Genomic DNA, 25029 nt, shown 5'->3' with positions numbered 1-25029 from the left:
GAATTTGGCCACACAGTCATAGGTGTATAAGGAGTATAGTAGGGAGCTGAGAACACAGCCTTGTGGGGCACCGATGTTGAGGACGATCGTGGAGGTGGTGTTGTTGCCTTCTTTACTGAGTTAGGAAGTTCAGGATCCAGTCGCAGAAGGAGGTGCAGAGGCCCAGGCAGGAAGATGGGAGGGATGCTACACATCGGTGACTAATGCATTCAAAAATGTACTGGGTCATGTCCATAATTCAGTAGCTATGGAAGACACGTGCTGCCACTCAAGGAGGAAAAGAAAGAGAAGTTGGGTTTCTTTAACTGGAATGTTCAGCCTAGGTCTCAATGGTCCCAATAATTTTTCTTTGTTGTGCACAACCTATTGTTTCAATGCTCAGTATCTTCACATCTTTCAGCATCTACACCATGTGGAACAAGGACCGACAGCGAGCAGTCTGCATGGCACCTTCTAGATGCTATGCAGCTGCACATGCACTTGGTTTAGCAGGAATATTGCCAGGCCCCGGGCAAGCAGTGACATGGGTTGTGAAACACATGCTTTCCAGTTAACTCGATTGCAGGTCAATGGGGTCCATCCTATGTTATTGAAACAGGAGTTAGTTTATGCTGGGCCAGAAGATGGTGGAATGAACCTTCACATTCGGGGGGAGGGTTGAGGGAAGAAAAATAAAAGACAGAATTTAAACTAAATATGTGAGCAATACTCACAAAATTTCCCCACATAAAAAATGTTGATAAAGAAGTTTGTGAACATTCAAAGTACTCAAAATGTCATGAAACAGATAAGCAAATGTCAATGCAAAATGAAAGGTCTCAATCTTTCAAATGTATAGAACCATAGAATCCTTACAGTACTGAAAGAGGCCATCCAGCCCATCGAGTCTACGCCGACTCTCCAAAAGAGCATTTACCATGGCTAATCTACCTAACCTACACATCTTTGGACACTAAGGGGCAATCTTGTATGGCCACCTAACCTGCACATCTTGGGATTGTGGGAGGAAACCCATGCAGACACAGTCACCCGAGAATGGAATTGAACCTGGGTCCCTGGGTAAGATGCTCTTTCGGAGAGTCTTTTCAGAACTCTGCATCTGTGGTTCATGCACTAGGACACGCAGATCATTTATGACAATCGACAATGATTTCATGGCCATCATTAGACTTTTAATTCCAGCTTTTTTTAAAAATTGGATTCAAATTCCACCAACTGCCCTGGGTTCAAATCATTATCCCGAGTCTCTGGATTACTAGTCCAGCAACAATACCACCAGGCCATCACCTCTCCCAAGGTAACCCACCTGCCTTATAAGAGGTTTGCTATGATCAGAGGAAGACAAAACATTCTAATTTTTGTACATACTCTTCGTGTAACCAAGTCCAAGTCAGGAACTTATGCATCCTTCAAAAACGTAAGTTCTTTCTTTGGACTATTTTACTCGTTTCAGGAACGGACATAACTACAGTCTTTCACTGTACCCATGTTGTTTGGCAGACTTTTCTTCCAGATTCATCTGGTAGCTGTGGAACAGCAAACTGATGCAGAAGAATTTGCTTCCCATCCCCTCAAGACCTGACTGTTCTAAAGCTCTTTTGGAAAGCTTCCCATCCTCCACATTCTAAACTACAACTCATGCAAAACTTCAGCTCATCTTTAGCTTTGCTGTCATCCCACTGTGCATTCAATCCCACTTGCCAATGCTCATTGACCTACATTAGCTCCTGTCTCTCAACCTTGCATTTAAATCCCTTTATTGCCTTGGGTATCCACTCTCCTCTATTATTGTAGCTTACTATCTCTTTCCAGCTTCTTGTGGGTCCCCTTCTATTTGACCCATTATTGGCAGCCATACCTACAGCAGTCTTGATCTCTCATTTTGGAATTCCCTTGTTCAAGCTCTCCTCTTCATCTTTCTCTTATCCTTTAAGACCAATGTTAAACCCTAATTTTGGTCACCCATCCTAATATTTCCTTCCTTGTCTTGGCGTATATTTTTGTCTGATTGTCTGTGTGTGAAGTGCCTTTAGATATTTTGCTATGTTCAAGATACTTAAGTTTTTCAATGGGGTCAGCAGTTATGGATACAGAACTTAGCCCTGGCCCCCCAACTGCTATTTAGCCTTGGTTTTACTTCAGAAATGTTGGAATCTTGAAATGCTGCACAATGAAGAAATTATAATTGCTTCCTTGATGTACATAACGATATTTCTGTGATTATACAGCATTTGAAAGTTAGTTGAGTGCCAACTCTTTCTGTTCATGATGTGAAAAGCCCTGATGCCCACAACAATCCCACGTGAAGCTTTTTGCATTTGAGGGAACCCTGTCAACCACTGAAAATTGTGTGTCCTGCCAAGTTGACAACTCCTTTCCAAAGTAAAAGTGACAGTTTTCCCTCATGAAAGGACAGAAAGTGTTACTTACCCAATATACGTGTGCACTGCAGACTGCCTGAAATAGCAGACTTTTCTTGCATGGTTTGTAAGAGTGAAAGCTTCATGCAGCAGTTACCTTCACTTCCCCAGGAAGAGCTATTTTTGATTCAGGGGTCTTGTGCAATCATTGTGCAGCACATAATGCAACTGTTTGGCAACAGAGCTGGTGAAAAGGAAGCTTCAAAGACAAGTCTCCTCTGATATATCCAGATACATGTTGCAATGTCAAAGCCAATACTTCATTATTGTAAACAGAAAATCCCGGAAATAGACACTATCCATAATGGGAAAATACATTAATATCTCAGGTGTATACTCTCCAATAGATCTTTTTCCTTAGTTACTTAGTGTTGGAACTTCAGCAAAAACCAAAATGTTAATGTCTTTTCCCTTTATGAATGGTGTGTATTTCCAGGATTTTCTGTTTACAATAATGAAGCACTGGCAGGAAAAATAATAAACTAAAATCAAAAGACAAACAACAACACAAATTAACAAACACAGCAAAATGCAGTAAGCATCAGAACAAACCATAGCAAGGTTATTTTGTGGAAACCTATACAAGCCTGCTTTTCATGCCAGGCTTCTGTACATCTGTTGTTTTTGCACTATACATAAACTGTGGGCGTAACTTTATCTGAAAATTTAACATTTGACATGAGAACATCTTTAGGTAACTTAAATGTTGATATGAGACCTGCACTTATGAGCAGTGTGGCTTCCTTTTCCTGACTTCCAGTCACCCGTGAGAATATCAAGCACATCTCGCATTAATTGCACGAACTCTGTGGCTGATTTTCCGACCTGCACAGTCCTATGACATCAGCAGGGCCTTATAAATTCAACAAATTTTTCAGTATTATTATGTTGGCAGGTCCTTGCTAAATGAAAACAATACTGTGGGAGTGGAGAAGGCAAATTCAATACAAAGCATTTCAACCTTTCTGCCACCCTTGTACAGATTATCCAGATTTACAATGTGGGCCCAGCTCCCATTCAAACTCTGCATCATAAGGTAGGGATTGCAAAGAACATCAGCTGGCATCAACCATGGCCCTATTTACTGAACTTTGAAAGAATGGCGTCAGCATTCTTTTCATTCCTGGCTACCAATGCAGAGTACACATTCTTTCCTTAACTCAGTGCAGCCTGAGTACAAATCTGGGCTTGACTGGTAGATCGCCTTAGCAATTCCAAGCAGAGTATTAAATATTACTGAAAGCAGATAGGGAATTAAATAATGTTCAGGTGGAAATATAAAAGAGGGAAACAGTATTAAAATATCTCCCACCAGGAGGTGATGCAACAAGCTAATGGTTTCCTGCATGATCGTTTTCAAAAAGCACCAATGAAAGAATTAACTTTTCAAAGAAAAATAGCCAGGCTTGATAGGAAACAAATCCTTCAACTTTGGTTAGAAGATGAAAAGTTAGTTGCTGATTATTGAAAGTTGCAAAAATAAAGCACCTACAGATTAAAACGTGACAAGAGAAAAAACCTTGCTTGGTACAAATTGACATCTTCCATGGTACACATCTGAACTTAAACTGCTTTTACTCCAAAGAAATTTAAACCTTTTGGTAATCAAAAGCCTCTGAAAAAGGTTTACCTTCAGCAGTGTCCTCACTGAACCAGATGATCAACTGTTGCTAACACTGAACCTTTGCAATTAACCTTGTAGGAAACACACCCTGTAACTCCCGGCAGCAATTCTCACTTTTTCTAAATATTGGGCACCGAGCCTCCAGTGTTTTCAGTTACAAATGCCATTGCAGTGTGGTTTGAGACGTAATTAGTACTGTTACCAGTTAATTTGAGAATTGAGGTAGAAAACAGAAAAACACTTGACAACATATTTTCTCCACCAGAAAACCTAATTATAGCAAAGTTGCAAGATGAAAGCAAAAGCTAATGCAAAACCACCAGAAACACAAAAATGAAACACAAAGTAATTTCATAATGAAAGTAAATATTTTATAAATGAAGCAGATACTTCCAGATATGATTCAAAATTAGAAAACAACATACACATATTTTGTGAGTAGGATATTTTAATTTTCTCTATCCGTGATCTCTTGGACAACGTGATAATTGCTGATAAGCCAGGCAATTGACTTGTGCCCAAAATCTCAACTAATGCCACTCTAACCATCCCTGGAGATGGACAGAGTCCTAGGGTACTAAGAGATAGTACACAAAACAACAATTACCAAAATAGAATTACCAAATGCTAGAGCGGTCCAACTAAATTGAAACTTAGCCAATGTAGTACTCCTTTCAAAGAATAGGACATCTTAACTGGGTAACTATAGGTTTATTGGTCTAACGTTGATAACCAATAAGATATTGGAATAAATCAGGAACAAATTTTAGGATACTTGATATATATCAAAGAATCAAAAAACTAAAATAAAGATAAATTTTGGCACAAATAAACATGATTTAATTATTTTAATAATTACATCATCATAATGATTCAATACAATAATTAAACCAAAAGTACTCCCTATTTTGCACTCTTGACTTAATATGAAAAATGCAGTTGGTCACCCCTCCTTACAATGGCATCAAAGTCCAGTGTCATTTTTGGTGGGGAAACCCGCAATGAGAAGCTGCAACTCTGGTCACTTAACTGAGGTTTGTAATCAGATTAGTTGTATTTCAGCATGGAAAATGCTTGTTCGCGCACAACAGTGAAGCCAAACAAAATAAGTATTTTCCGTGTCACCTTGCGGATATGTGGGAACTTGGGTTCACTGAAGGCATAAAATCTGTCCAGTTTTTCTAGATTGTATTTTTTCTTGAAGGTGGCATCTTAATGTTGGAAATATCCTGTTATGTCAGCCTGTTATGTCCTTGCATTTTCTCTGATCCTCCAGTGTACATACAGCATTATGCTGATAAGCAGTTTATGGGAAACTCATCTCTTACTTTTTCATGATTACAAGGTGTTAAGTGGAAAGTGAATTGCAGCTACAGAAAGTTAAAAGAATCAGAGAATGAAGCCAGAAAATTGATGCAGAGATGTACAGTCAGTCAGATCTCTACTTGACAGCCAAAACACCATTGGATGTTCTGATCCAATTATGTATTTGAATCTGCATCTCATCTCAAATCACTAGCATTGCAATATTCCATAGTACTGCACGGGAACATCACCCTTAATTTTTGTGCTTTAGTCCTGGAATGACAGAACGATCTGGCTCAGAGGCATGAGTACCACCAACTGAACCACAGGTGTCACAGAATTTCTGTTTTTTTCCATCCATCTTTGAGAACGTGTGCCTGTGTTTAAAATGCAAATTTGCCAGGATCAAAGTTGAAAAGTCATTGAGATTGCTTGTGGAGTCGCTCAGTTATACATATCTTGGGAATTGCTACAGGTCTGACAGCAATAAGGCACCTATACTGTATTTCAATCCCTTGTCCACTAGCAGTGCAACAATTACCAAATGCAAATTACTGAGTGCTAGAGCAGTCCCACTAAAGTGAAACCAAGCCAAAGTAACATTTCTATTCAAAGAGGAGGATCTATCAGACATGGGACATATCAGGACATACTGTAGATCAAGTTTTTGATGGATCTACAAATCATCATCTGCCTGGACCTTTTACCGATTATCTTAAATCTATGTCCTCTAATTACTGACTCTTCTGTCACCAAGAGTGTCTCCTTATTTACCTCATCAATACCCTGCTTGATTTTGAACATCTCTATTAAAACCTACCCTTAACTTTCTCTGTTTTGAGTATCTCTCATCTCCTCACTTAACTGAAGTTCCTCTTCCCCGATTCCATTATAAATATGGCTTTAAGAATTTATCATATAAAACATTGACAGGACATACGTAGAAGGCAAGTTTTTAATAGATTATAGATATATAACCTAACTAACGAGTAAAGGCATTCTTCAGCGTATTACTATGCCAAAGCAGACCTGAAGGGTCCAGGTTCAAATCCTGGTCCATGCTATTAGTTAGTTGATCTAAGCCAAGATAGAAATTGTACTGCTTTCCTCAACATCAATAGAGGAACAGGAAAGAAAGGAAGTGTGCATCGGCTCTGGATACAATAGGGGCTGGCTTCAGTGCTAAACAACCTGCCAACATTCACTGTAAAGGCTTAGTTACCACTTGGAAAAGATACTGAAGAACTGCCAGTACCTGTGGAACCAGACCTCAGCAACACTCGGCAGCTTCAAGCAGAGTAATGAGAAAAACAGAGAACAAATTAGAGTTGACTTGACTTTTCAGAAAGACTTTTAAAGTTTAAGTGAAAAATAAGCTGAAGCTTTGAAATTCCAGTGTATATACTTGGGAGTTTTGGGAATGCGGCAAAGATGCCCCTTGTGGTCAGAACGTTTCTTAGCAACCACTTCGGTAGCAAATTTAAAACGGAGTTGAGGAGAAACTACTTCTCCCAAAGGGTTGTGTATCTGTGGAATTCACTACTCCAAAGTGCGGTGGATGCTGGGACAGTGAGTAAATTTGAGAAGTTAGACAGACTTTTAATTGGTAATTGGTTGAAGGATTATGGGAAGAAGGCAGGGAAAAGGGGGATGAGGAGCATTATCAGCCATGATCGAATGGCAGAGCAGACTTGATGGGCCGAATGGCCTAATTCTGCTCCTATATCTTATGAACTTATTCATTTGCAATTCGGGGCTACACTCAGATTCCAAACACAGCAGCACTAGATACAAGATTCAAACATAGCAGGAGTGAAACCAATGTGCGTGTGTCGTGTGGGGATGGGAAAGTCATTTAGACACATTGACAGTAGGATCATAAAGGTAATGAATGCATTTAAAAATAAATCAATGTTTGTATCTCATTTCCCTGGCCTATGGGCCGTAATTTGTCCAGATCTGCAGTACATAGTCTATACCCAGATTATGCTCTCTTCCTTGAGCAGAGGCATTAAGATAGCTATCCTTCAGTGCCACCACACAATTTGCATATTTTAGTAGAACTGAAAATTTGTTCAAGCCTTTGCTATTTCCTCTCTGACTTTCTTCAGCAGCAGGTTACCAAGGTCAGATGACTCATCCACCTCGGTTCTCCTAATTTTTACAGAACCAATTTCTTTCCTATCTCAACAATTGTTCCAAATACTCCCTAGAACAACAATTTCACTCCCATCATCATGCTATATCCTTCCCTCAAAAATGGGATTTCCATTTCATCTTTGGGTGATTTTATCCTATTTTTACATGTTTTTGCATATTTATCTTTCATCTTTCTAATCTCTTCACCATGTTTCCTATATTCTTCATTATTCTTTTAGTCTCAGTTTTATCAAATACTGCCCACGCAGCATTTAGAAATGTGACAATATTTACTCTCTTCAATCCTAAATGCATACACTTAATGTTGCCATCACACATACCACAAAAGCCTCTCCTCCCATTCCACTGCCACCTATAAGACCATAAGACATAGGAGCAGAATTAGGCCACTCAGCCCTTCGAATCTGCTCTGCCATTCAATCATGACTGATATTTTTCTCATCCCCATTCTCCTGCCTTTTCTCCATAACCCCTGATCCCCTTATTAATCAAGAACCTATCTATCTCTGTCTTAAAGACACTCAATGACCCGGCCTCCACAGCTTTCTGTGGCAAAGAGTTCCACAGATTTCACCATTCTCTGGCTGAAGAAATCCCTCCTCATCTCTGTTTTAAAGGATCGTCCCTTTAGCCTGAGGTTGTGTCCTCTGGTTCTAGTTTTTCCTACTAGTGGAAACATCCTCTCCACATCCACTCTATCCAGGCCTCGCAGTATCCTGTAAGTTTCAATAAGAACCCCCCTCATCCTTCTAAACTCCAACAAATACAGACCCAGAGTCCTCAACCATTCCTCATATGACAAGCTCTTCATTCCAGGGATCATTCTTGTGAACCTCCTCTGGACGCTTTCCAAGGTCAGCACATCCTTCCTGAGATACGGGGTCCAAAACTGCTCACAATACTCCAAATGGGGTCTGACCAGAGCCTTATACAGCCTCAGAAGTACATCCCTGCTCTTGTATTCTCGCCCTCTCGAAATTAATGCTAACATTGCATTTGCCTACCTAACTGCCAAATGAACCTTAAGAGATGAAGGCATGTAAAATCATCGGCTCCAATGCACCCCTCCCTGATGAGCTCAATGCATTCTATGCCCGTTTTGAACAAGAGGTCAGCGAGAGCATGTCCTCCATCCTGGAAGCCTTGGGTGAACCTGTATCTGAGGTCACCATTGCAGTTGTCAGAGCAGCCTTCTCGAAGGTGAACCCACGGAAAGCGACTGGCCCGGATGGGGTACCTGGACGAGCACTCAGATCCTGTGCGGATCAGCTGGTGGGGGTATTCGCAGACATCTTCAATCTCTCTTTACAGCAATCTGACATCCCTATCTGCTTCAGGAAGATGACCATCATCTCAGTACCAAAGAAAAGCCAAGCAGCGTGCCTTAATGACTATCATCTGGTGGCTCTGACATCCATCATTATGAAGTGCTTCGAAAGGCTAGTCATGGCACGAATCAATTCCAGCCTCCCGAGCGGCCTGGATCCACTACAGTTCACCTACCGCCGCAACAGATCCATAGCAGATGCCATCTCCCTGGCCCTGCACTCAACCCTAGAACACCTAGATAACAAAGACACCTATGTCAGACTCCTAATTATTGACTACAGGTCAAACTTCAATACCATTATTCCTACAAAACTCATCTCCAAACTCGGTGGCCTGGGCCTCGGCTCCTCCCTCTGCGACTGGATCCTGAACTTCCTAACCCACAGACCACAATCAGTAAGGATAGGCAACAACACCTCCTCCACGATCATCCTCAATACCAGTGCCCCTCAAGGCTGTGTTCTCAGCCCCCTACTAAACTTCTTGTACACCTATGACTGTGTGGCCAAATTCCCCTCCAACTCAATTTTCAAGTCTGCTGACGACACCACCGTAGTGGGTCGGATCTCAAACAATGACGAGACAGAGTACAAGAACGAGATAGAGAATCTGGTGAACTGGTGCAGCGACAATATCTCTCCCTCAATGTTAACAAAGCGTAGAGGAGAACATGCCCGCCTACATCAACGGGGACGAAGTAGAAAAGGTTCGAGAGCTTCACGTTTTTAGGTGTCCAGATCACCAACCTGTCCTGGTCCCCCCATGCCAAGACTATAGATAAGAAAGCCCACCAACGCCTCTACTTTCTCAGAAGACTAAGGAAATTTGGCATGTCAGCTATGACTCTCACCAACCTTTACAGATGCACCATAGAAAGCATTCTTTCTGGTTGTATCACAGCTTGATATGGCTCCTGCTCTGCCCAAGACCGCAAGGAACAATAAAAGGTTGTGAAGGTAGCCCAATCCATCATGCAAACCAGCCTCCCATTCATTGACTCTGTCTACACTTCCCGCTGGCTTGGCAAAGCAGCCATCATAATTAAGGACCCCACGCACCCCAGACAGTCTCTCTTCCATCTTCTTCTGTCAGGAAAAAGATACAAAAGTCTGAGGTCAAGTACCAACTGACTCAAGAACAGCTTCTTCCCTGCTGCCATCAGAATTTTGATTGGACCTACCTTGTATTAAGTTGATCTTTCTCTACACCCCAGCTATGACTGTAACACTACATTTTGCACTCTCTAGTTTCCTTCTCTTTGAACAATATGCTTTGTCTGTATAGCGCGCAAGAAACAATACTTTTCACTGTATGCTAATACATGTGACAATAATAAATCAAATCAAATAAATCAAACCAAAGATTCTTGAACAAGGACTCTCAAGTCCCTTTGTGCTTCTGATTCCTAAGCATTTCCCCATTTAGGAAATAGTCTATGCCTCCATTCCTCCTTCCAAAGTGCATAACCTCACTTTTCCACATTGTATTCCATCTGCCACTTACTTCTTTGCCCACTCTCCTAGCCTGTCCAAGTCATTCTGCAGTCCCCCCCCCGCTTCCTCAATACTACTTATCCCTCTACATATCTTTGTAGACTCCCATACCACCCCTCCCAAAGCCCATTATTAAACCTTTGATAAACTTCAGGCATCAGGCCCAATGGGTAGGGAGCTCACAGTGAATTGGGATTCACCTTGAGAATTCCAAAAAGTGCTGTCAAGCTGAATATCATCAAAAGTTGCACTCAGCATGCTCCAATCCCACTTGTACTGGAATTGAGAAATAGATTTATGATACCCAAAGGCAATCTTACATCCAATAACCTAAGCTATACAATTTACATTTGCACATTAAGGGCACGATCTTACTGCCTATTCACACCACGTTCCCGCTGCAGGAAAGATGGAGAATTTGGCGACAAGCCAAATCTCCATCCACTGCAGCAGGATGGGAAAATCCCACTGCAGTGAACATTTAGAAAGTTCTGGCCTAACAAACTATTTACAATGAAGAGGAAAAATATAACCAAATCTATTAAAACTATGGCATATGGATCATTTAGAATAATGGGCAGGAAGCTCACAACATCACAGGAGCAGCTTAAAAGCTGTGCTCACAATGAGAAACTTCCCTGATGCATTCCCCATGGCAATACCTCCATTAACATCGACTTGTCAACCAAAGCAACGTTTGCTCCTGCAATATAATTCGTGTTCCCTTTGAAATTTGGTATTCTTGCATCTGTCCTGATGAGTGCAAAACTAAAAGTTTCAACAGCATGTCTCTTTTTTCAGCAATACTGAACTTCCTTTTCTATTCATTCATGGGATGTGTGCATCACTGGCAAGGCCAGCATTTATTACCAATCACTAATTTGCCTCGAGAAGGCAGTGGCAAAATCACTCCCACAACATGGTATGGTAGAGTTCCTCAATTTTGATCTAGCAATGACAAAGGAATGGCAATATATTTCCAAGTCAGGATGGGGTGTGGCTTTGAGGGGAACTTGAAGGGGTGGCATTCTATACACCTGCAGCCCTTGTTCTTCTAGATGTCAGAGGTCACGGGTTTGGAAAATGCCAACAAATACGGCATGGTAAGTTACAGCAGGGCATTTTAAATGGTGCACAATGCAATTCGTGGAAGGAATGAATGCTTAGGGTGTTAAATGGGGTGCAAATCAAGTGAGCTACTCAGTCCTGAAGGGTCTCAAGCTTCTTCAGTGTTGTTGGAGACACGCTCTTCCAGGCACGTTATTGCATCACACTCCTGACTTGTGCCCAGTACATAAAGTTTTTTAAGTTTAAAGTTTTAAAAAAGTTTTTTTTAATATTGTCACAAGTAGGTTTATATTAACACTGCAATGAAGTTACTGTGAAAATCCCCTAGTCGCCACGCTCCGGTGCCTGTTCGGGTACACTGAGGGAGAATTTAACTTAGCTAATGTACCTAACCTGCACATCTTTGGACTGTGGGAGGAAACTGGAGTACCGGAGGAAACCCACGCAGACACAGGGAGAACATGCAAACTCCACACAGACAGTGACCCAAGCCAGGAATCGAACCCGGGTCATGATGGAAAGTCTTTGTGAAGCCAAGAGGTAATTCACTCATGCAGAACCATTTTGTAGCCACAATATTCTTGTGGATGGTTCAGTTAAGTTTTTCCTCATTGGTAACCCCTGGGAAGTTGATGGTGCAGGTTTCAGCGACTGCAATGCCTTGTCAAGGACAGGTGGTTAGATTTTCCCTTGATGGAGATGGTCATTGCCTGGTACTCGAGTTGGACAAATGTTACCTGCCAATTATCAGCTGAAACCAGAAAGTTGCCACAGTCTTGCTACATGTGGACAAGAACTACTCCAGTATCTGGGAAGTTGTAAATGGAAATGAATACTTTGCACATCCCACTTCTGATTTTATGATGGATGGAATGTCATCGGTGAAGCAGCTGAAGATGGTTGGGCCTTGGACACTGTCCTGAAGAACTCCTGCATCAGGTCCTGAAGTTGAGATGATTGGCATCCAATAACCCAACCATCTTCTTTTGTGCTAGGTATGACTCCAACCAGGGGAAACTATTTCCCCTGCTTCCCATTGACTCAACTTATTAAGGCTCCTTGATGCCAGACCCCATCAAATGCTGTCTTTGATGTCAAGGGCAGTCACTCTCACCTCACCTCTGGAATTCAGCTCCTTTGGCCACTTGTAGGCCAAGGCTATAATGAGGTCCGGAGCAGAGTCATCCTGGTGACAACCAAACCGAGGAGCAGGTAATCATACGCAGACTGATCAAGGCCACAGCCTGCCATCTCAGGAGGTAGAAGCGCAATAAATGTTAAATGGTAAGCCTAGAATACTTCAAATCTAGGTCAGGAAAACATATCCAGAGCACATAAATCTAAATGGATGCAAAACAATTATAAACAGAATGGAGAACAAAATTTCCTTACTCACAGTAATAGGTATTTGCAACTACATACCAACAAGGTAGTAGAGAAGACAAATTATTAAGATGTTCAAAACCAGACTAAACGGTGGCATAATGAAACCAGCTATATTGGATCAGCCATCCATTATATTTAGTGCCTGATACACAGTTATAATGCAGCCAATGGAATTAAATACTAATGCTGTATCCAATAATGCCCATTTTGCACCACTGCTCAAGATGAATTTTTACCTCTAAATATAATAAATGGGAAGGCTAAGTTATCAGAGTGAATTGCTCAGTGATCTTTCAACACCTTTGACTTTTCTTTTGTTAAAATATACTCACTTCTGACCATGTGGAGAAAAAGCAGCTTAATAATATTTCAAGATCTCATATGTTGCTCTCCTGACAAGCATGGTGGGAGGCTGTTCAAAATGTTTGTGATAATCATGCACCTTGTCGAGCTAGTCCTTGTAATATCCCTTTAAAACTTTCTTTACTAGGTGATCTTTGTAAATATTATTAAATACAATGGACATGTTCAATTACATATTTGCAAAATTACAAAAGCGTGAGTGTGTTACAGATAAAAGGTGTATAGCTGTTACAACAGACCACAGACTGTTATAGGCAGCAACTTGTTATAAACTCTGCCTCAGTGGTTGGTTTGTGAAAACAAAGCCGCAACAGTTAGTCAACTAGAAATGTCAGCAACAGTGACGTGAGCATCTCTGTCCCCTGCAACAGTTGTTGCCGGTGAAGATTATGAAAATCTTTCAAAAAGTAGTCAAAAACGTCACGAGTTACATGAAGATGTTATACAGGCCCAATATCCCCTCCAAAATAAGTTAACTGCTTGTAGCACTACTTGTTCACTTTTTAAAAATATGCAAGTTGCTCAAATCTACAAAAAAGTTCCAGTTGTGTTCACTTTTTAATCAAAATAGCAAACATCTGAATGTTTAAAATGTAAATGACTTAGAAATTTTCTTAATATCTATTGAAGGTTTTTAACCAGAGGTCACATAACGACTTTAAAAGGGTTTACTTCCAGCCTTCCACCTACTTAGCTTCCCATCGGGCTACAACTGAAAATTCAAGCATTTAAACTGATCAATGGTGGGAAGCCGTCCTCAATTATGACTGATTTTAATCAAAATTAATCTGATTTAAATGTTGAAATAAAATGTGAACATTAAAATGAAATGTCCACACTTTTTTCAGAAGGCACGATTTATTTCTCCACCATCAGTTATTCCAATTCCATATACAATTCCCTGGCAGAAGGACCAAACGTGCAGCCTACCCCAAATTCCACAAAAACAAGACATAAGAAAGTATGTAACACTGAGATCTCAGACTTCAAACATAGCCTCTTTCCTTTGCCTGATATCCATCCCAATGAGCTGACATCATGCTTATTATTACACAAAGGTTAGAGCTATGAAGGTGATTACTCAAGCTCCCATTAGAAAATGGGCCCAATTAATAGTTGAACAAATGTATAATTTATATGGTTGTCAGTCTTGTTTCTCCTGAACAGTTTTCTTATTCTTAAACACACTAGGTCAGCCAATCAATACAGCCAACTTACTGTTGCACACATCACAGGGAGATGTGGCCAAAGTGAGATCAGATGAAATTACTACATCAAATGGCGCCAAAGAAATTCAGGAAACCAAAGGCTATTTTCACCTCGGTCATCCAGCTAGCAAATGTCAAACCTCATGAATCCTACACTGTGCGCAGAGGTACAACTGGAGTTTAATAGACTGAAACTAGTCAGCCTACCTACACAGCATAAACCAAGGAAGAACACATCTAACAGGCCAGAAATCCAAGCAGACCAAACAAGATTTCAAATAAACCACATCAATGCTAATCTGCAACACAAAAGCCTGATTAAGGCCCTCAGAGAACATTTTATGAGACTTTGACTTCTCTGAAATCGCATGCCATTAATAAAATGTTGCAAGACAGAACCATAAAATTCATCATATTGTTCAAACTGATGTAAAAGTTGCTTTGGCATTTACATAACCAAACCTGTACTAATTCATAAGTTACACACTTAGCTTTACAGTGATTAAAAACTTGGATATAGTTATGATCAACTTCTGGAATTACCCTCATTTTAAAAACATAGAAGAAAATGGAGGAAGAGGATTTTTGCATTTTCGATAAAAAAAAGTGTGGGCTTGTCTGTCTTTAGTCATACATATAAGCAGACATGTCAAATTATCCACTTTGTAGAAAGAGTGGAAAAGCAGATTATTTTTCAAAAGATGAGTGATATTGGTATTCAGAAGGAATTATGGTGCCTTGGTACATGAATCAGAAAGTTAACATGCAAGTATATCAAGCAATTAGGAAGGCATATGGTATGTTAGCCTTTACTGCAAAGAGTTTAGAGTGCATTAAGGAAGCTTTGCTGCAATTATATAGGACCTTGGTGAGGCTATGCCTGGAGTAACGTGCACAGTTTTGGTGACCTTAGCTAAGCAAGGAGAGGCTTGCCTTGTGGATTTCCACAAAGGACAGCACAGTGGTTAGCACGGCCGTCTCATAGCACCAGGGACCCGGGTTCATGTCTGGCCTTGGGTGACTGTCTATGTGGAGTTATGGGCGGCATGGCAGCACAGCGGTTAGCACTGCTGCCTCACAGCACCAGGGACCCAGGTTCAATTCCAGCCTTGAGTGACTGTCTGTGTGGAGTTTGCACGTTCTCTCTGTGTCTGCATGGGTTTCCTCCGGGTGCTCCGGTTTCCTCCCACAGTCCAAAGATGTGCAGGTTAGGTTGTTTGGCCATGCTAAGTTGCCCCTTAGTGTCAGAGGACTAGCAGAATAAATACGTGGGGTTACAGGGATAGGGTCTGGGTAAGATGCTCTGTCGGAGAGTCGGTGCAGACTCGATGGGCTGAATGGCCTCCTTCTACACTGTAGGGATTTCATGATTCTTCTATGAAGGTTCATTAGACTGATTCATAGGATGAGAAGGCTATGAACAGAGACCGAGTAGAATTGACCTTTCTTCTCTGGAGGTTAGAAGATGGAGACACAATTCTATTGAAACATATGACATTTGTTGCTTTGGCAGATAAGGCAAAGGAGAATCCAAAGAGCTTCTACAAACACAAAGGGCAAAAGAGTAACTAGGGAGAGAGTAGGGCCTCTTAAGGATCATAAAGGTCATCTATGTGCAGATCCACAAGAGATGGGTGAGATCCTAAATGAATATTTCTCGTCAGTATTTGCTGTTGAGAAAAGCATGGATGTTAGGGAACTTGGGAAAATAAATACTGATGTCTTGAGGAGTGTACATATAACAGAGGAGGTGGTGCTGGAAGTCTTAAAGCGCATCAAGATAGATAAATCCTCGGAAACTGATGAAGTGCATCCCAGGACATCATCGGAGGCTAGGGAGGAAATTGCGGTTTCATTGCTGAGATATTTGAATCATCAACAGCCACAGATGAGGTGCCTGAAGATTGGAGGGTGGCAAATGTTGTGCCTTTGTTTAAGAAGGGCTGCGTGGAAGAGCCTGGGAACTACAGGCCGGTGAGTCTAACGTCTGTAGGGGTAAGTTGTTAGAAGTATTCTGAGAGATAGGATCTACAGGCATTTAGAGAGGCAAGGATTAATTAGGGACAGTCAGCATGGCTTTGTGAGTGGAAAATCATGTCTCACGAATTTGAGTTTTTTGAGGGGGTAACCAAGAAGCTGGCTGAGGGGAGGGCAGTGCAGTCAATGTTGTTTACATGGACTTTTTAGCAAGGCCTTTGACAAGGTCCGCATGATAGGTTGTTGCATAAGGTTAAATTTCACAGGATCCAGGGTGAGGTAGCCAATTGGATACAAAATTGGCTTGATGACAGAATGTGGAGATGCCGGCGTTGGACTGGGGTAAGCACAGAAAACAGAGGATGGTTGTAGAGAGTTGTTTTTCAAACTGGAGGCCTGTGACCAGCGGTGTGCCTCAGGGATCAGTACTGGGTCCACTGTTATTTGTCATTTATATCAAGGATTTGGATGAGAATTTAGGGGGCATGGTTAGTAAGTTTGCAGATGACACCAAGATTGATGGCATTGTGGACCATGAAAAAGGTTATCAAGGATTGCAACGGGAACTTGAACAATTGGGCCAGTGGGCTGATGAATGGCAGGTGGAGTTTAATATAGATAAATGCGAGGTGATGCATTTTGGTAGATTGAAACAGGGACGGACTTAGTTAATGGCAGGGCGTTGGGGAGAGTTATAGAACAAAGAGATCTAAGGGTACAGGTTCATAGCCCCTTAAAAATGGAGTCACAGGTGGACAGAGTGATGAAGAAGGCATTCGACATGCTTGGTTTCATTGGTCAGAACATTGAATACAGGAGTTGGGATGTCTTGAAGTTGTACAAGACATTGGTAAGGCCACACTTGGAATACTGTGTACAGTTCTGTTCATCCTATTATAGAAACAATATTATTAAACTAGAAAGAGTGCAGAAAAGATTTATGAGGATGCTACCAGGACTTGATGGTTTGAGTTATAAGGAGAGGCTGGATAGACTTTTTTTCCCTGGAGCGTAGAAGGCTTAGGGGTGATCTTATAGAGGTCTATAAAATAATGAGGGGCATAGATCAGCTAGATAGTCAATATTTCTTCACAAAGGTAGGGGAGTCTAAAACGAGAGGGCATAAGTTTAAGGTGAAAGGGGAGAGATACAAAAGGGTCCAGAAGGGCAAATTTTTCACACAGAGTGTGGAGAGTGTCTGGAACAAGCTACCAGAGGTAGTGGTAAAGGCGGGTACAATTTCATCTTTTAAAAAGCGTTTAGACAATTACATGGACAAGATGAGTATAGAGGGATATGGGCCAAACGCGGGCAATTGGGGCTAGCTTAGTCGTTAAAAAAGAGGGACGGCGTGGACAAGTTGGGCCGAAGGCTGTAAACCTTTATGACTCTATTTTTTAGAGGGCTTGACAGGGCAGCACGGTGGCAAGGGGTGGCACAGTGGTTATCACTGGTGCCTCATAGCACGCCAGGGACCTGGGTTCGATTCCCAGATTGGGTCACTGTCTGTGCGGAATCTGCACATTCTCCCCATGTCAGCGTAGGTTTCCTCCGGTTGCTCCAGTTTCCTCCTGAAAGACGTATTGGTTAGATGCATCGGCTTTGATAAATTCTCCCTTAGTGTACCTGAACAGGAGCTGGAGTGTGGCAACTATGGGATTTTCACAGTAACTTCACTGCAGTGTTAGTGTAAGCCTACACTAATAAACTTTAAACTTAGATGCTGAGAAGCTGTTTCTGTTGGTCAGAGTCTCGGGCTCAGGGTCGTAGTCACAGGATAAGGAGTCAGACACTTGGGACTGAGATAAGGAGAAAGTTCTTCCCTCAAAGGGTTATGAAGCTGTGGAATTTTTTACCTCCAAAAGCTGTCAATGCTCCATCAATGAGAATATTTATGGTTGCGATTGATAGATTTTTGAACACCAAGTGAATTAAGGGATTTGGGGTAGGCAGGATTGATATAGATACCATGATATTGAATGACAGATTCTGTTTCTTACGTACATATCTCCTAATGTCTGAATATTGTAAATTAACTGTGCCTCTGCATTGCCACGTATAAACATATCAGGCACGATTTTCCCAAAATAATTCTAAGTGCTCAACAGGTGGGAATAAAAGAGGTTTTCCTGCCCTTTTTATGAGTGAGCTGAGTTTTGATAGAGTGCTCAGGGGGCCATTGCGCATGCGCTGATCTCCCAATGTACGGGACCTCTGATGGCCGGCCCTGACTGATGGCCAGCCCCACATCAGTTCCCACCCCCCGATGCAGAGTTCACCCTTTCCCTCCCCCACAATCTGGCTCGGCCCCCATCTGGCCCCGCCCCCTTGGCACTGCCAAGTGTGCCAGGTTGCCAGTGCTAGGGTGCCAGGAGATGAGGGGGCAGAGCCCCTTGGGCAGTGCCAGCTTGGCTCTGCCCCCTCATCTCCGACCTCTCAGGGGACCTCAATGGCCCCTGGTCCCACCAGCGGGGCTATCACATCACCTCTCCATTGCTGGGGACCACTTGTGATCCCCAGCGTGTAGCTGATTACGTCAATAAAAGTGGCCTGGGAATTACTGGCCTGCCACTTACATTTCCCACCCCGCTACGCTACTCGACCAGCACAACAGGGCAGGAAAATCACGCCCATCAACTTTTGCATTAAAGCTTTAATTACACATGGGAAAGGGGAAAATGCATTGGCTAGGGTCTACTGAAATCAAATTGTATTAAGTCATGAAATTAACAAACAATGTTTCATCCCAAGCAGAATTTGTTTAACTTCAACAATACATTATCAGTATACCAGCAGCACTATGGAAATGGCTAAGTGTTACTGAGGGAGCTCAACATTAACAAGGTTAAGCATTCTAGAATGGGAATTCCTAAAAACATGAATAAAATTAATGTTATTTTCTAATGTTATAGAAAGTTACAGCAGTCCAATTCCTTAATCACCCCTAAAACATTTACCATGTAAATTCTAAGAGTGCTGAAGCTATGAAGCAATTTATATTTTAATAATTTCACAAAACACATCTGAGAGGTTCCCTTTTTGGATTAACAACCCAAACAAGTAAACATATATAGGAGAGAAAACACTTGAGAATGGCACTTTCAATAGATAAATTCTATCACAAACAAAAAGGCATTCAAATCTACCTGCACAGTACGGCTTGCATTGATGTGTTCCTGGTGCAGCTTGTCCCATTGACTCCATCGCTGGTACTGCAAAAGGGAATTGCACACTTACATCATAGAATTCATCTACAGTATTCTGAAGATAACAAACACAGAAAATGTAACACCTGGACTACTGTTAAGAATCATGATTTTTAATTGTGTTCTACAAATCTGCTCTAATTTACCTTTAGTATGTGTTCTGAAAATATCCAATGCAGTGTATTTTTCAAATGTTACACAATTTTATGTATATTTAAAAAAACATTTTATAATATTGTCAAGAGTTCATATATTTTATGTAAGACCAGAGTTTAAAATAAAGGACTTGCATTTTTATAATGCCTTTCAAAACAGTGGATGTCTCAAAGTGCTTCACACCCAATGTAGTACTTTTGAAGAACACTCATTGGTGTAATACGGAAAATTAGCACAGCAAGCTCCTATTAGGAGCAATGCTACAAAGACCACAGAATCCAGGGTTGATTAGAGGATAAATATTGGCCAGGACACTGGGGATAATCCTGCCATCCAAGTGAGCTGATGGGCCCTTAGTTTAATATTTCACCTGAAATCCTGCACCTTTGGCAGTGCAGTACTCCCTTAGTGCCTTGCTGGAATGTCAACCTTGATTTTTGTGCTCCAATTGTGGTCCAATTTAAGTTGGTGCTGCCACCATTATCTGGTCAAATTCCAAGTACCACATTAAATGTTAAATGATGGCTTTACACTAGAAGTGGTCACTAAACCACTACACACCTGTAGGGCGGCACGGTGGCACAGTAGTTAGCACTGCTGCCTCACAGCTCCAGGGACCTAGGTTCGATTCCCAGCTTGGAGTGGGACTTGAATCCACAACCTTCAGACTCAGAGGCAAGGATTCCATCAACTGAGCACTGACTGACATACAATATTGGTTGTTTCTAGTGGGAAGCACAGGTATCATGCCTTGTACACAAACACTGAATAATTCTAAATGGTCTTTACATAAAATTTAAAATATAATCACACGATTTAATTTCAACTGTTTTGACGTTTGAGTGTTCAATGCATATTCTGATAAATTATGTGAACAGTTTATTAATTTGAAAGAGAAAATGCTGGATAATCTCAGCAGGTCTGGCAGCATCTGTAAGGAGAGAAAAGAGCTGATGTTTCAAGTCCAGGTGACCCTTTGTCAAAGCTAAAAGGCACAGAAAATGGGAGATATTTATACTGCAGGGTGAGGGAATGAAAGATGAGTCATAGCCACAGAAACCAGGGGAAAAGGCTGCTAATGGCAGTCCATAGAGAGAATAAAGGGTGCAAATGGCCAAACGGCAGAGAAGCTGAAATCAGAGGGAAAGCTGTGATAGATGAAGATGTATGACCTACATACATTTCAGCAATTTATATATCAAAAACTTCCAGTCTGTTCTTCTCCATAGAGATCAAAACAACCACAGATCCCAGCAAAACTCAAATTTAGCCATTTATTTTCTGTATGAACAGTTGCCAAAGGCTACTACAGAATCTCTGCACATTCTGAACTCTCGTCTCTGGGATGCTTCATAGATTGTATGAGACATGTTCCTGTCAGTTAACTGCCTGCCATTAAATTAACAAAGAACAAAGAACAGTACAGCACAGGAAACAGGCCCTTCGGCCCTCCAAGCCTGTGCCGCTCCTTGGTCCAACTAGACCAATCGTTTGTATCCCTCCATTCCCAGGCTGCTCATGTGACTATCCAGGTAAGTCTTAAACGATGTCAGCGTGCCTGCCTCCACCACCCTACTTGGCAGCGCATTCCAGGCCCCCACCACCCTCTGTGTAAAAAACGTCCCTCTGATGTCTGAGTTATACTTCGCCCCTCTCAGCTTGAGCCCGTGACCCCTCGTGATCGTCACCTCCGACCTGGGAAAAAGCTTCCCACTGTTCACCCTATCTATACCCTTCATAATCTTGTATACCTCTATTAGATCTCCCCTCATTCTCCGTCTTTCCAAGGAGAACAACCCCAGTCTACCCAATCTCTCCTCATAGCCAAGACCCTCCATACCAGGCAACATCCTGGTAAACCTTCTCTGCACTCTCTCCAATGCCTCCACGTCCTTCTGGTAGTGCGGCGACCAGAACTGGACGCAGTACTCCAAATGTGGCCTAACCAGCGTTCTATACAGCTGCATCATCAGACTCCAGCTTTTATACTCTATACCCTGTCCTATAAAGGCAAGCATACCATATGCCTTCTTCACCACCTTCTCCACCTGTGTTGCCACCTTCAAGGATTTGTGGACTTGCACACCTAGGTCCCTCTGTGTTTCTATACTCCTGATGACTCTGCCATTTATTGTATAACTCCTCCCTACATTATTTCTTCCAAAATGCATCACTTCGCATTTATCCGGATTAAATTCCATCTGCCACCTCTCCGCCCAATTTTCCAGCCTATCTATATCCTGCTGTATTGCCCGACAATGCTCTTCGCTATCCGCAATTCCAGCCATCTTCGTGTCATCCGCAAACTTGCTGATTACACCAGTTACACCTTCTTCCAAATCATTTATATATATCACAAATAGCAGAGGTCCTAGTACAGAGCCCTGCGGAACACCACTGGTCACAGACCTCCAGCCGGAAAAAGACCCTTCGACCACTACCCTCTGTCTCCTATGGCCAAGCCAGTTCTCCACCCATCGAGCCACTTATCCTTGTATCCCATGAGCCTTAACCTTCTTAACCAACCTGCCATGTGGGACTTTAAGTAAAGTTTAGACAGCAGAAGAAGTAAAATATTTAAAATTAAATTTCAAATCCAGGACCAGCCCAAAATTACCCAATAAAGTAAAATCTTCTGCAAATAATATCCCTTTCAGATGGAGGTTTCTGACAGTGAAGCAATGAGTAATTAGCTGGTCATACTGTTTAAAACTCTCCCAGTGACTTGAGTTCATAAAAGATGGGTCTGCCAGTTTCAACAGTGGCTACTGAGATACCAGACCTGAGAAAATCAATGTCCAATTCTTGCAACTTTAATCAACAGCCTCCGCAAGGCTTTAAGCTGCGATACTTTTAGAGATCCTAGCCAGGATAACCATTTTGCAGAATTCAATGGAGCCTGCTGGGACGGGCGTGAGGGCAGTGAGGCCGGGGCGGGCGTGAGGGCAGTGAGGCCGGGGCGGGCGTGAGGGCAGTGAGGCCGGGGCGGGCGTGAGGGCAGTGAGGCCTGGGCGGGCGTGAGGGCAGTGAGGCCTGGGCGGGCGTGAGGGCAGTGAGGCCTGGGCGGGCGTGAGGGCAGTGAGGCCGGGGCGGGCGTGAGGGCAGTGAGGCCTGGGCGGGCGTGAGGGCAGTGAGGCCGGGGCGGGCGTGAGGGCAGTGAGGCCGGGGCGGGCGTGAGGGCAGTGAGGCCGGGGCGGGGCGTGAGGGCAGTGAGGCCGGGGCGGGCGTGAGGGCAGTGAGGCCTGGGCGGGCGTGAGGGCAGTGAGGCCGGGGCGGGCGTGAGGGCAGTGAGGCCTGGGCGGGCGTGAGGGCAGTGAGGCCGGGGCGGGCGTGAGGGCAGTGAGGCCGGGGCGGGCGTGAGGGCAGTGAGGCCGGGGCGGGGCGTGAGGGCAGTGAGGCCGGGGCGGGCGTGAGGGCAGTGAGGCCTGGGCGGGCGTGAGGGCAGTGAGGCCGGGGCGGGCGTGAGGGCAGTGAGGCCTGGGCGGGCGTGAGGGCAGTGAGGCCGGGGCGGGCGTGAGGGCAGTGAGGCCAGGAGAATTGGAAAGGAGTTTTGACACCAGATTCCCAGGGTCAGGCAAAATGTTTCCAATTAGGTTCAGGGTGGATAGGGCCCAAAACAGGAATCCTGTCAGCAGCGGAAAGTCAAATTGGTTTATTAATGAGCCACTTGACACCAATTATCCTTGAGTCCACCAGAATTCAGTGATTTAACAGGACTTGCATGGGTCTCAGCAACCCTATGCAGTTTGCCTGCTGCCTCATGTCAGGGGTCCCTCGTTAATGAGGGACAGGCACTCAGTGCCCAATTGAGGGAACTGGCATCAGGAAAGGGCAGGGAGCAAAGTGCTGCTGAATGCCACGTCCCTGCCCTTGCCTCCGACTCCCTTCCAAGTTTCCTCTCCGGCAATCCCTCTCCATGACCTCCATTTTGTCCCACTCAGCTGTGCCCTGGGATCCAGTTTTGATCTTCGGGCTGTTGCTAGGAGCATTACCACAGCAGCAACTTCTGATTGGTTAGCAACTCTCCCAAATCCTATGGAAGGTCCAACGCTGGCTAGTTAAGTGTTTATGATGTGGAGATGTCGGCGTTGGACTGGGGTGAACACAGTAAGAAGTCTCACAACACCAGTTAAGTGTTTGACAGGCACAATTGCATCTGGCCTTCCCCAGTGAAGAGAAGTTCAGTTTGACTATCAAATCTGCTTGCCTCAAAATAGAATAATGCATGTTCATGTTCTGGTAACCAGCAGAGCCAAAAAGATACTGAACATCTTTCAGGTATGTTGTCATAACTCAACTAATCTAATATTACCCTTCTGTCCATGTTTAAGTATCGTTACTGCATGTGCTAATTATCTACTCCATGGGCCACAATTACAAAACACAAGTTTTAAAAAATTGCATTTGGTGCCCTTTACATCACCACAACATCCCAAATCATTCACAACCATCAAGTATTTGAGGGGGTGAAATCCATCTTGGTAAGCAATGCACAACAATAGCAGTAGCAAACCGATAAGTATAAAAGGAGCTGTGATCCACTATGGAACTGTGGAGGCAATGGTGGTGATTTTTCAAGAATCACTGGAGGGAGGGAGGGTCCCAGAGGACTGGAAAGTAGCTAATGTAACACCGCTGTTTAAGGGAGGGAGGTAGCAGCCGGGAAATTATAGGCCGGTTAACCTGACTTCAGTCATTGGCAAGATTTTAGAGTCCGTTATTGAAGATGAGATCGCGGAGTACTTGGAAGTCATGATAAAATAGGACTGAGTCAGCACAGCTTCGTCAAGGGGAGGTCATGTCTGACAAATCTGTTAGAGTTCTTTGAGGAGGTAACAAGAAAGTTAGATAAAGGAGAACCAATGGATGTGATTTATTTAGATTTCCAAAAGGCCTTTGACAAGGTGCCACATAGGAGACAGTTAAATAAGTTAAGAGCCCATGGTGTTAAGGGTAAATCCTGGCATGGATAGAGGATTGGCTGACTGGCAGAAGGCAGAGAGTGGGGATAAAGGAATCTTTTTCAGGATGGCAGCCAGTGACTAGTGGTTTGCCTCAGGGGTCGGTTCTGGGACCACAACTTTTCACAATATACATTAACGATTTGGAAGAAGGAACTGAAGACATTGTTGCTAAGATATGTAGAGGGACAGGTAGTATTGAGGAAGCAGGGGGGCTGCAGAATGACTTGGACAAGTTAGCAGATGGAATACAATGTGGAAAAGTGTGAGGTTATACACTTTGGAAGGAGTAATGGAGGCATAGACTATTTTCTAAATGGGGAAATGCTTAGGAAATCAGAAACACAAACACTTGGGAGTCATTGTTCAAGAT

The 25029-nt window shown here is 43.0% G+C and overlaps 1 protein-coding gene across 2 annotated transcripts in view; it reads right to left on the bottom strand.

The window, feature by feature from the left end:
• The window catches only part of stx17 (syntaxin 17), a 96873-nt gene that overhangs the window by 33892 nt on the left and 37952 nt on the right, over window positions 1-25029 (bottom strand). For both annotated transcript variants that reach the window (XM_078237351.1, XM_078237341.1), the window contains exon 3: window positions 19480-19545. In XM_078237351.1, the coding sequence (XP_078093477.1) occupies window positions 19480-19545 (66 nt within the window). The remainder of the gene's footprint in view (window positions 1-19479; window positions 19546-25029) is intronic.

Source organism: Mustelus asterias, chromosome 2 (genome assembly GCF_964213995.1).
Source record: "Mustelus asterias chromosome 2, sMusAst1.hap1.1, whole genome shotgun sequence".
Classification (NCBI taxonomy): Eukaryota; Metazoa; Chordata; class Chondrichthyes; order Carcharhiniformes; family Triakidae; genus Mustelus; species Mustelus asterias.
The sequence above is the reverse complement of the archived record's forward strand: the minus strand, read 5'-3'. Positions and strand labels throughout refer to the sequence as shown.